Here is a 13,057-nt window from a genome sequence, read left to right as displayed (position 1 = left end):
CTTCGTGCATGCACATAAGTGCCAAATTGCGCTGGCGCAAACATGGTGCTTCAGGATGCGAACGCTGCAGGTTGCGCACATGCCTCCGTCATGGATTATGTCCGCAACCCGAGGTTCCACTGTATAGCTGTTACATATCAAGAATTAGGGGGGAATCCATATGTGCAAGGAAAAAAGACACTGGAAGCCTGCACCACCTGTGACATCTGGTTCAACCTGCATCACTCAAACCCAGAACTCAAACCCAAGAGTAATTAATGGTTAGCCTCACTCACGTTATGTGCTGCTTCTAGTTCTGCTGCCATTGTTTTAAGTTTTCCCATGTGAACTGTAGTCAACTCTATTTTCAGATTGTCTTGGCAAATCTGCAGCTCTTCAACATGTTGAAGTTTCATCTCATCTACTTGAGCCAAAAACATTTGATTTTCCTTATCTTTCTGAAGCAACTGGTCTCTGAAATCTACCCACAAATCTTCAATAGCTTGCCTGTGCTCATCTTGCAGGAGCTGAATTTCAGATATATATGTTGACTCTAGAGAATCCAAATTTGATAAATGCTTAGTCTCCAGTTCCGTAATTTGTGCTTGATGATTATTCTGCATGTCTGCTATCTGAGTTTCTAGAGCCTGCTGCTTTCTCTCAAATACAGACTTGAGAGTTTCAGTGTCTGCTTGGTGCTTTGTCTGTAGAATGGATGTCAGGGACGAAATATGCTCCTTATGCTTATGCTGCAATTCTGTCCTTTGGAGATTGAGCTCCTCAGTGTGTTTTTCCCTCAGCTCCTGAAAGAGAATCTCATGTTCTCTTGTGATTTTTTTAGTAATAGCTTCATGCTCTTCCACCAATCTAGATGTACAAGGAAGTAAAAACAATAACACAACAATAACATAACAACAACAACAACAACAACAACAACAACAACAACAACAACTTATTATTTATACCCCACCCATCTGGCTGGGTTTCCCCAGCCACTCTGGGTGGCTCCAAACCAAATATTAAAAACATGATACAGCATTAAACATTAAAAACTTCCCTAAAAAGGGCTGCCTTCAGGTGTCTTCTAGAAGTTGGGATAGTTGTTTATTCTCTTGACATTTGATGGGAGGGCGTTCCACAGGGCGGGTGCCACTACCGAGAAGGCCCTCTGCCTGGTTCCCTGTAACCTCACTTCTCGCAGTGAGTGAACCACCAGAAGGCCCTCGGCGCTGGACTCAGTGCCCAGGCTGGATGATGAGGGTGGAGACGCTCCTTCAGGTATACTGGGCTGAGGCCATTTAGGGCTTTAAAGGTCAGCACCAACACTTTGAATTGTGCTCAGAAACATACTGGGAGCCAATGTAGGTCTTTCAGGACTGGTTTTACATGGTCTTGGCGGCCACTCCCAATCACCAGTGTAGCTGCCACATTCTGGATTAATTGCAGTTTCTGAGTCACCTTCAAAGGTAGCCCTACATAGAGAGCACTGCAGTAGTCCAAGCGGGAGATAACTAGAACATGCACCATTCTGGTGAGACAGTCTGCGGGCAGGGAGGGTCTCAGCTGGCGTACCAGATGGAGCTGGTAGACAGCTGCCCTGGACACAGAATTGACCTGCGCCTATCAAAAGCCTCATCACATGTCAGATCTGATATCATACAAAACAATTTCATTTTTACCCCACACCACAATTTTACTCTCAGAGCATTGTTGCATATTATTCTAGAAGTGCTAGAGATACGTTCCCATTACAGGCACAGAAAACGCAAGGCTTACAAAGTCCATTATATTTTAAATAGAACTCTTCCACTTTCTTTCCCATATTAACAATGGAGAGCTCCCTTACCCACAAAAACAGTCATTTACCAAAAGAAAATGGGAAATGTCTTGGCTTAAAAACACACATTTCCGTATGAGAAGGTATCTTTCAAGTCATTAGGAGCAAGTATTAATAAGGCAAGTCTGCTGAAACATACACCTCTAAAGAATAAAATAACACCAGCTTTCACCTAAGAAAAGGAAGACTGTATTATGAATCCTAAGTGATTTCCCTTCCCAACTCAACACCCACAGGACCATTCCCTGCCCCCCAATTGGTTTCAGAAACAGGTAACCTGGTTAACCTCCATACAAACCCTTTCAATTTGGGTCTTCTGCCCACTTCTTTTCCAAAGAAGGCTCTGAGCATCCATGAAACAGGGAAAGTACGTTTTAATTGTAATTCATAAACAAAGCAATGTTTGCCTGTCCTTCCCAGCCTTTTACTACACCTTGATTATGTGTAAGGACTTACATAGCCCTGTACAACCTGGGGCTGGGATACTTCAAAGAATACCTTCTCCTGTATAGACTTACCCATTTTTAGTGGAATTTGATGCCAGTATGGATTTGTTTTAGTTAGCTGTTTGCGATTTACCTGACATTTTTAATAACTATGTTGTGCATTTGAAACTTCTAATAACCTACTCTGAAATTGCTCTGTAATGAAGAGCTGGTAAAAAAATGATTTACCGTAAATCATAATCACAACGATAATACAGTAAATTACAAACCTGCTCTGTGCATCTTTAAGTTTAGCTTTCCACTCTTCTTGTAATGCTTCTTGGGCTTTTTCTAACTCTTCAGTCATGAGGGTCTTGGTGGAAGTTAGTTCACAGTCATATTGAGCCAAAGTCTTCTGTGCATTTACTAAAGTGTCCTCCAGCTGCCTGACGCTGTTCTGCTGCTCCTTTAAGGATTTCTCCAGTTCTACAATTCTAGCAGCCTGCTGCTGCTGAAGCCAAATCATTTCAGCTTCACGGAATTCAGACTGCTTTTGCAAGGCTCGCTTCTCACACTCTGCCTTGCTTTCAAGCTCTTTACGCAACAATGACAGTTTCTCTTCAGCCTCTCTTCTTGATTCCTCCTGTTCTCGTTTCCATTCTTCAGCTTTTGTTTTATGAGTCTGTTCCATTTCCTGCAACTCCTCTCTAGCTTTGCGTAATTCATTTGCATGATCTTCAATGAGTTTGCATTTAATCTGTGAATTTAATAAAAAAAATCAGTCGAAGTTTCAATCATATAAAGTCTCAATATCAAATTGCTTGAATTTAAATTATGAACTACCAATCTGATGCATTTTTATTAACTTTATTCAAATTATCTTATTTTATATAATATTAAGAAATGAACATGCACTATCATCTAAATATTTGCTCAGAAGCAATCCCACGGTTTTCTATGGGCCTTACCCTCACATAAATGTGCACAGGATTGTAGCCCAATATATTTTAACTTTATACATTTTACTCTTTCTAGTGCACACAAAACTGCTAAAAGCTAATATAGGGAAAAGCAAATATAGAAAGTACCAGTAAATTAAACACTAATCCAATACCCAATTAACTGGGAGTATGTTCCATTTATGTCAACAGGACTTACTGCTGAGTAGACCTGTATGGGACTGCACTGAATGAAGCATAATGTGATCCATAAAGTCACTTTTTAAATGAAACCAATGCAGACAAAATTCTGAAGGGGATAGTTTCCTTCCCCACCACAGTCACCACTGGAAAGCCTTTGCAGAGGATCAAGGAGATCCCTCCTGAAGAATAGCTGATGGGGTGGAAGCAATTGTTGAGAGAAGGGGATGGGAAACGTTCCTTTTGTAAAGCCTCCTTTACTTAACATGTGTTAAGAGACAAAAAACCCTTCTCCCAGGAGCCCAACATGTTCTTCTCCACCTTGTGCATGAAGCCCCCTGTCCTTCTACAAAGACTTGTAAAGAGGATGCAGGCAACAGTAGCCAGAGAAGAGAACAGGACATTTTGCTGCTATGGATTTTCTTACTTCCACATAAACATATACAGGATAGCTTAACAAATTAAATTTCAACATACAGGATAGCACTATAAAATCACAAATAATAACAGGATCAAAAAATTTTTATTATTATTATTATTATTATTATTATTATTATTATTATTATTATTATTTTATTATTATTATTATCTACACAAACCAGACTCTCTATATTTTAACAGAATTAGTCAATGATTTTATGCTGCAATCCGATGTACATTTACTCAGAATTAAGACCCATAAAGTAAAGAGGAATTTTCTATGCATATTTACTTTGAAATACAGTGGTGCCCCGCAAGACGAATGCCTCGCAAGACGGAAAACCTGCTAGACGAAAGGGTTTTCCGTTTTGGAGGTGCTTCGCAAAACGAATTTCCTATGAGCTTGCTTCGCAAGACGAAAATGTCTTGCGAGTTCCTGCGGGGTTTTTTTCCTTTCCCCCCCTTTTTCCCAAGCCGCTAAGCCGCTTATCAGCTGATCCTAAGCCGCTAAGCTGCTTAACAGCTGATCCGCTAAGCCGCTTATCAGCTGATCCGCTAAGCCGCTTAACAGCTGATCCGCTAAGCCGCTTATCAGCTGATATGCTAAGCCGCTTATCAGCTGATCTGCTAAGCCGCTTATCAGCTGATCTGCTAAGCCGCTTAACAGCTGATCCGCTAAGCCGCTTATCAGCTGATCCGCTAAGCCGCTAATAGCGCTAATCCGCTAAACCGCTAATGGGCTTGCTTCGCAAGACGAAAAAACCGCAAGACGAAGAGACTCGCGGAACGGATTCTTTTCGTCTTGCGAGGCACCACTGTAAGGGCTGTAAATGTTTCTTAATACAGTGGTACCTCGGGTTACAAACACCTTGGGTTACAAACACTTTGGGTTACAGACTCCACTAACCCAGAAGTAGTACCTCGGGTTAAGAACTTTGCTCCCAGGATGAGAACAGTGGCACCATTAGGTAAAGTGGTATCTCAGGTTAAGAACAGCTTCAGGTTAAGAAGGGACCTCCGGAACAAATTAAGTTCATAACCAGAGGTACCACTGTAACTAGCAAGGAACTCCTGGTGTTTGGGAATTCAAAGAAGCTAACAGCAGCCTTCACTGACAATAAATGCAATTCTGAAAGGTTCAGTCTGCCAGCTTGATTCAACATGCCATCCAACAGTATTCAAACATAACAAAACAAAAAACAAAACCCTGTTACTTGATCTCAGGAACTACTGTTCCAAATTTAGTTACAATATCTTAAGAGGTTTCCAAGTGAACAATTTATTTTTGAAAATATAATGTAGAATAAAATTTATTTTTGAAAAATTGTTGATACACATATGTATTATTAATCAAAATTCTTAATTATTTCTCAGAAACACAATATATCAACATCCCTCCATATTTTACCTGCTCCAGCTCCTCCTTCCAATGCATTTCTTGACACACACTAATTTCTTTTAATTTTGTATTTTCTCTCCTCAATTCTTCTATGTCTTCTTTTTCGGTCTCAACCTGAAGAACACAAAGTTTAGCTTTGTACTCATTTTCTAGTGCCAAGCATCGCTCAGCCACTTCCATTTCTACTTGACGCGCAGCATCTTGAGCACTTTGTAGACCAAGTTTAGCAATTTCTGAAAATAATAAAAGTTTAAAATATTTTTCATCAGTTTTCATAATTGCAACAAAATACTGAACAAGATATATTTAGTGTTTCATTGCTATAATCTTAGTTTAGATTAGAATATTAACACTATTAGAAGATTATTAACACTGCTGTTACAGGGGTTCCATTCCTATTTGCAGGGTTCTGTCTCCAGTACTGGGAGGCTGCTCCTCTGGCCCATGGCAATTATGCTATGGGATCTAACAGGTCTCTATTTTTTATTAGTTTTTTTAAATAAATTTTTATTAAATTTTAAAATTTAATATTCAACACATTTACCATATAAAAGAGAAAAAAGAAAAGAAAACGAAACTCCCCGCCACGCCATGACTTCCTTCAACTTCCACTTCTTTAAATATTTGCTACTTCTGCTTAATTTTTGTCTTATTTTTCTGATCCTTTAGCTAAATGCTCTTATATTCTTATCATTTTTATACCAAATTTTCTTTCAAGTTACATCTTACACTTGATTAATTTCCATATTGTTGTGTCTTAACCTTTACACTTGTTTTCTTAGTTGTGTTTACTCAAACCCTGCTAGTGAGTCCATTTCTTTACAATATTTCTGTAGATACAACATGAACAGTTCCCAGTCTTTTTTAAAGTCTTCATTGTCATTGTCTCCGAGTCCTCCTGTAAGTTCCGCCATTTCTGCGTATTCCGTAAGTTTGACTTGCCATTCTTCTTTTGTTGGTATCTTGTCATCTTTCCATTTTTGAACTAGTAGAATCCTAGCTGCCGTTGTAGAATACATGAATAACTTCTTCCGCTCTTTTGGCAATTCCTATCCTACAATGCCTACCAAAAAAAAGCTTCTGGTTTTTTAACAAAAGTTATTTTAAACCTCTGCACAGGTCTCTATTTTGTCCCCAGCTATATGAAGCCTTTGGGAGCAGCCACTAGGAGTTTGAGGTCAATACTAATAATAATTTATTATTTGTATCCCCTCCATCTGGCTGGGTTTCCCCAGCCACTCTGGGCGGCTTCCACAAAGACCACACTAAGATGTCACACATTAAAAACTTCCCCAAACAGGGCTGCCTTAAGACGTCTTCTGAATGTCAGGCAGTTGTTTATCTCTTTGACATCTTAGTGTCAAGGTGTAATCAGTATGCTGATGATACCCAGCTCTATTTCTCTGTTACATCTGATTCAGGAGAAATGGTGAAAGACCTGGACAGGTGCCTGCATGCAGTGGTGGACTGATGAAGGCTAATAAGTTGAGTATGAATCCTGGAGAGGCAGCGCCTTTGTGGGCAAATGGTTCTCAGATCCAGGAGACAGGCGAGGTGACTGCATTCCCCCTAAAGGAGCAGGTCAGGGGAACTCCTTGAACCATCCTTATCAATTGACGCATAGGTGGCCTCTGTGGCTAGGAGTGCCTTATATTAGTTTCACAGGGTAAATCAACTAAAGCCATTCTTAGAAAGTGATAGCCTGAGCACTGTAGTAAAGCAATGTATTTCACTGGTTTAGAACACAGAGCTAGCATTTTCCATATAAATGTAATTTTGGAAATTAAAATTTCACATGTTATTCTTATGTCCTGCAACTGCTTACCTCTGAGGTGCTCTTCTGACATTTTGGCACGGAGCTGTTCAAGACTTAAACAATGTTTTCTTTTCAGCTGCTCCATTTCAGAAGTGAATCTATCTGAAAGATCCATCTTCATTTTCTTTAGGTTCTCTTCATACTGAAGTGTGAGGGAAGACCTTAGTAACTCTACCTCACTTTTGTGTTTATCATCCAAATGCAACCGTAAACAAGAGAGTTCTTCCTGAAGCCAACATGCAGAAGAAAAACACTGGTAAGATTTATGAAACATATCCATTTTAAATTTTCCATGCAAAACACTTGTTTTACTAAACTATACTTCACAAGAAGAAAAGGCTAAGAAGTAAATCCTGCACAAATCCAAAGTGGAGCCCCTAAGACAGTTGGATGGCGCCTTGTACTCCTCCTTCCAGCAACTCCTGCAGCCAAGCTGGTGCCAAATGTTTTGCTCTGCTTTCCTTTGTCCCACATCGGTGAGGCCAAGAGAGGGAACTTGTCGTCTAGACAGCCTAGAACCTCCATACAGGCTGCCCAGGCTTGTGCCCCGAGGAGGTTACTTTGGTGCTGCTAATGCAGCAGGACAGATCGTGAAGCTGAGGCTCCAGTACTTTGGCCACCTCAAGAGAAGAGAAGATTCCCTGGAAAAGACCCTGATGTTGGGAAAGATTGAGGGCACAAGGAGAAGGGGATGACAGAGGATGAGATGGTTGGACAGTGTTCTTGAAGCTACAAACATGAGTCTGACCAAACTGCGGGAGGCAGTGGAAGACAGGAGAGCCTGGCGTGCTCTGGTCCATGGGGTCACAAAGAGTTGGACACGACTAAACGACTAAACAAAAACAAACAAATGCAGCAGACAGACAGGTGCCAACAACTAAGACAAGCAGTTTACACGGCGCTAATTGTTCACAGCCCTTTGGGGGTCATCAGCAATAAAATGCAACAAGTAGCTCTGCCTTAGTTGCTAGTACAGCCACAATCAGGATGGAAAACTGAATGCTAATGTATTAATAAACAGAATTAGAATTGATCATAAGCCATAAGTAGCACTGGTCTTCATGTGCACTGATATCCACTACTGGGTTACAGCCTTACCCAAGGTGGACTGCAACAGCAACACTACTATGCTATGGAGACTGGTCCATTAGGATGAATGCAACGCTTCACCTTACATCATGGGAGGGCCAGTCCTGGCTATAGACTTCCAAGCCAGACTGAAGACTTGGATGATGCCTTCCTAGAGTAGATAGTCAAACATTCCAAAAGGAGAGATACAGTAGTCATGGGAGACTTCAACTACCCAATAGCTATTGGAACAAAAACTCTGCCAACAATGTAAGGTCCAACAAATTCCTCAGCTGCCTCATAGACAATTTCATTTTCCTGAAGGTAAAGGAAGCTACAAGGGGATCATCTATCTTGTACCTGATCCTCAACAACAGGGAGGAACTGTTAGACACCTACTTTGCCTCTGTCTTCACCCAAAAGGAAAGCAGTGCCCAACCTGGTGATAACAGAATAAATAATGCAAGGAGAGAGCTGCAGCCCAAGATAGGAAAAGAGGTGGTAAGGGAACGCCTAGCTACATTAAATGAACTCAAATCTGCAGGGCCTGATGAGTTGAACCCAAGGGAGCTTGTGGATGTAATCTCAGAGCCTCTAATCTTTGAGAAATCTTGGAGAACAGGTGAAGTCCCTGCAGACTGGAGGCAGGCAAATGTTATCCCCATCTTCAAAGGGGGGGGGGGAGAGAAGACCCAGGTAACTACTGACCAGTGAGCTTGACATCGATACCAGGAAAGGTCCTAGAACAGATAATGCAACAGTTGGACTGTGGGCACTTAGGAAAGGATGTGGTGATTACTAAGACCCAGCCTGGGTTTCCCAAAATCCCAGTCATGTCAGACAAATCTCATTTCTCTTTTTGATGGAGTTAAAAACTTGGTGGATTGGGGGAATGCTGTGGACATAGTGTATCTTGATTTCAGTGAAGCTTCTGGCAAAGTCCCCTATGATATTCTTGTGAAGAAGCTGGTAAAATGTGGGTTGACTGAGATAACTGTTAGCTGGATTTGTAGCTGGATGACTGACTGAACCCAAAGAGTGCTCATTAATGGTGCTTCATCATCCTGGACAAAAGTGGGGTTCTGCCCTAGGCACACTGTTGTTCAATGTTTTTATAAATGACTTGGATGAAGGAATTGAGGGGATGCTCATCAAATTTGCAGATGACACCAAACTGGTAGGAGCAGCTAATGCTGCAGAAGACAGAATTGGGATTCCAAATGACCTTAACAGATTGGAGAACTGAGCCCAAACTAACAAGATGAATTTCAATAGGGAAAAATGTAAGGTTCAGCACTTAGAAAGGAAGAGCCAGCTGCACGAATATAAAATGGGGACACCTGCCTTACTAGCAGTACGTGTGAAAAGGATCTAGGAGTCTTAGTAGACAAGCTTAACGTGAGTCAACAGTGTGATTCAGCAGTCTCAAATGCAATCTCAAAGCCTCTGTCTATAATCTTAAAAGGTTTCACCCTCTGGCCTGAAGACAGACATTTCTGCATTCCATAGCCTAGACTGGTGAGATGGGGTGGGGTGGGGGGAGGCAGTTGTTTCCCTAAGCACATGGGAAGGCACTCATGACGATTCTGGCTTGGTTCTACAGGCTTTGGTGTGCTGGCAACTGGTTCAGTTGTCTCCTTCTGGCAGCGGCAGGATCAGTTGTCCTTCAACACCAGCATCAGGCTTGGAGGCAGAACCCAATCTGGAACCTTAGCTCACTGTAGCGACTGCTGAACTTAGGGGTCGTGACACTTACTCTAGACCAGAGCTTTCCAAACTGTGTGTCACAACACGTTAGTGTGTCAGCTGCAGGGTGTAGGTGTGTTGTGCGAATGTTCCCCACACTCCTCCCAAGTCTGGAAAGGAGTTAGCTTAACCTCCTTAACTAACCTTAACTAACTAGCAAAACTGAATTACTGTGTCACAAAAAGATGCATGTCTAAAAAGTGCGTCACCAACATGTAGAGTTCGGAAAGCTCTGCTCTAGACTATCCACTACAGCAGGATGGCTCAATGTACATCCCAAGGGCTGAATGCTGCCCTTAAGGCCTTTTTTGGTGGCCCTCAGCAACAATCCCCAGAACAGAACATGGAGTTGGGGGGTGGGTCATTTTGTCTGGCAAGCCAAATATGCCTTTTGATTACTATCTAGTAATTTACCTTGTGGCGTTCCAGTTGCTGAGTTAGCTGCTCAAATAGATCATGTCTCTCCTTTTCAGTCATCTCTTCTGAAAATATGGCAGATGAACTGTTATGGGGGGAAATTTCAAAAGAGTAAGTAACAAGGTCTTAATAACTTTAATAAAGTAATGTTTTATTATAGCATTACTTTATTATAGCATTACACATATGCTTTACTATATTATAATTTAATAAAGCAGTAACTTTAATAAAGTAATAAAGCAGTTTTCAGTATCTTTATCAATGGGTATGTTTAGTATGAAGAAGAGATTTATAGATTATTGGGCAATATGATAGCCTTCTTCATATATTCAAATGACTATCATATAAGATGCTGGAGTACATTTGTTTTTAACTGCTCCAGAGTTGGACCCAAAATAAAGGGTTCACATTACAAGAAATAGGATTTCACTGAAATATTTGGAAGACCCTAATGGTATAAGCTGTGGTGGAACAGAATGCCTCAGAAAGTGATGAACTCTCCCACATTAGATGTTTTAAAGGAGAGGCTGGATGGCCGCCTATGAGGAATACAACACCAGTGGATTTCCTGCAGCAGCAAACAGTTGGACTAGATCACCCAACTCCATCATTCTATGTACTCAACTGTAAATTTGGGGGTGATTTAAAGTCACACAGAAGCAACCATGGTAATGTAATCATGTAAGAAAATGTTAGCATGAAGTAGTATTCATTTCTACAACCACGGATTCACTTTTTTCAGTTACCACAATCATGAGATTAAGATTCCTGTATCCATATGTAAACCAGTTCACACTTCACTTAACTCTATCACACTAGTTATAAACCTCAGGGTTCCCCACCACCACATCATTAAGAGTTGTGGTGTGCATCTCTCTCTCTCTCTCAGATCTTTTCTAATTGGTTGCAATTAGGATCTGGAGTTCACATAGGTGAAAGCCATCTTAGCAGAGATTTTGCTACAGGAGAAGCATTTTCCACTGTTCAGCAGCCAGGCCTGCCATGATGCTACAGCCTGGATAATGCAGCTCAGGCCTTCCCAAATGTTCCCCAGACAGGGAAGGGCCAGGCACAGACAGGTCCACAAACTGAAGGCTCCAGCCTTCACAGAGGTACTGAATGGTGCATGGCTAATCCACAGAAATTCACAGCACCATATTGCTTTGCATTGCCCATGAAAACAGTAAAATAACTGTTTTAGCTGCTTTCCATGTTCTCTCTAGCTGTAGCTGCTTTGGTGTGGGAAGAAACAGCTGTTTGGGACTCTGGAGTCATTCAGGATTTTACCTTAAATAAATCTTAAATTCCAATTAAATATACAAATCCCACAAAAGCTATTATCAGCTTTTATCAACAGGCTCTCTCTTTAGTTTGTAAGCATTTAGGGTACCTAAAATTTCCACTGAAAGTATAACATGAGGTAGTGAATTTTCCTTAAACCACACCCACCCACTGAACCCGCCTATCAACTGAACTCCCTGGTGGCATCAGCTGAGAGGCTGGAGGACAGGGTGTAATCTTACACTGACTGCACTCCACCATGTTCCCAGTAAGAAACATCAACCATGTTTCCTAAGCCACCCTCAACTTGAAGCAGCTCCAGACAGATCATAAGCATTCACTAGAATCAATACAAACAAAAATAGTATATGAAAGACACTGTCAGCTTGCCTCTTGAAAAAAATAATCTACCGTATTTTTCGCCCCATAAGACGCACCGGCCCATAAGACGCACCTAGTTTTTTTGGGGGAAAATAAATAATAAGACGCACCCAAGCTTCTGGGTGCCGGCAAGCAGTCCGCTAGCCCTGGGAGAGCCGCGCGGCTCTCCCAGGGCTAGCGGAGCACTGCGCTAATCCCGAAGCTTGGGGCGTGCGGAGCTCAGCGCGCCCCAAGCTTCTGGGTGCAGGCAAGCTCTCCGCTAGCCCTGGGAGAGCTGGGTCTCCCACAGCTAGCGGATAGCTTCCTGAAGCCTGGAGAGCGAGAGGGGTCGGTGCGTACCGACCCCCCTCGCTCTCCAGGCTTCAGCGAAAGCCTGCATTTGCCCCATAAGACGCACCCACATTTCCCCTTCATTTTTGGAGGGGAAAAAGTGCGTCTTATAGGGCGAAAAATACGGTAAATCAGGATTAGCAAAGGATTCCCATTCTCCGAGTGGTTTGAACTAACCAATATTTTACAAGTCACTCACAGAATGCAAGACTGAGCTTGTGAAAACCAACTTAGGTAACTAATGTCTGCCTGGTAATAAATATAAGCATTGGTAACAAATAATAGCTTTTCCAGAGACAAAACATGAGGTCAAGTAATTGCACAACGCTTCCTTGAAAGGCTGGTCAGGGACAGGGTCTCTTCAAAAAGGGGACTCTTCAAAACAACATTAACTCTTTTTTTTAAAAAAATGGATACATGACAATCAAGCTAACCCAATCCTAGCTGTGACAAACAGAAATCTAGTGCATCCTACAGCTGCTAGATGCTCCTATGAGTATCAAAGTGTGGTAGTAAAAAAGGTTCTCCCCTAGCCAGGAGCACAAGTCTGTCCTGCCTGCCAGAGGAAACTACAACTACAAATACAACAGTACCCTGGTTTAAGAACAGTTTAGTTTATGAACAACTTGGATTAAGAACGCTGCAAACCCAGAGGTAGGTGTTTTGGTTTGTGAAGTCTGCGTTGCAAGCAGAACATATTCTGCTTCCTGTTGAGTGTGTTCTATTTGTTATGGGAAAGCATGCCTTGGTTTAAGAATGCTTTGGTTTAAGAACAGACTTCCAGAACGGATTAAGTTCGTAAACCAAGGTACCACTGTA

The 13,057-nt window shown here is 41.7% G+C and overlaps 1 protein-coding gene across 2 annotated transcripts in view; it reads right to left on the bottom strand.

Annotated features, from left to right (window-relative positions):
* PCNT (pericentrin) overlaps positions 1 to 13,057 on the bottom strand; it is a 79,911-nt gene that overhangs the window by 54,267 nt on the left and 12,587 nt on the right. For both annotated transcript variants that reach the window (XM_081190751.1, XM_081190750.1), the window contains exons 9-13: positions 10,244 to 10,331; positions 7,025 to 7,241; positions 5,209 to 5,432; positions 2,532 to 2,998; positions 276 to 846 (exon numbers count right to left, since the gene is read on the bottom strand). In XM_081190751.1, the coding sequence (XP_081046877.1) occupies positions 276 to 846; positions 2,532 to 2,998; positions 5,209 to 5,432; positions 7,025 to 7,241; positions 10,244 to 10,331 (1,567 nt within the window). The remainder of the gene's footprint in view (positions 1 to 275; positions 847 to 2,531; positions 2,999 to 5,208; positions 5,433 to 7,024; positions 7,242 to 10,243; positions 10,332 to 13,057) is intronic.

Source organism: Podarcis bocagei (genome assembly GCF_964188305.1).
Source record: "Podarcis bocagei genome assembly, chromosome: 1".
Taxonomy (NCBI): Eukaryota; Metazoa; Chordata; class Lepidosauria; order Squamata; family Lacertidae; genus Podarcis; species Podarcis bocagei.
Note: the sequence above shows the minus strand (reverse complement) of the source record. Positions and strands in the feature narration are given on the sequence as shown.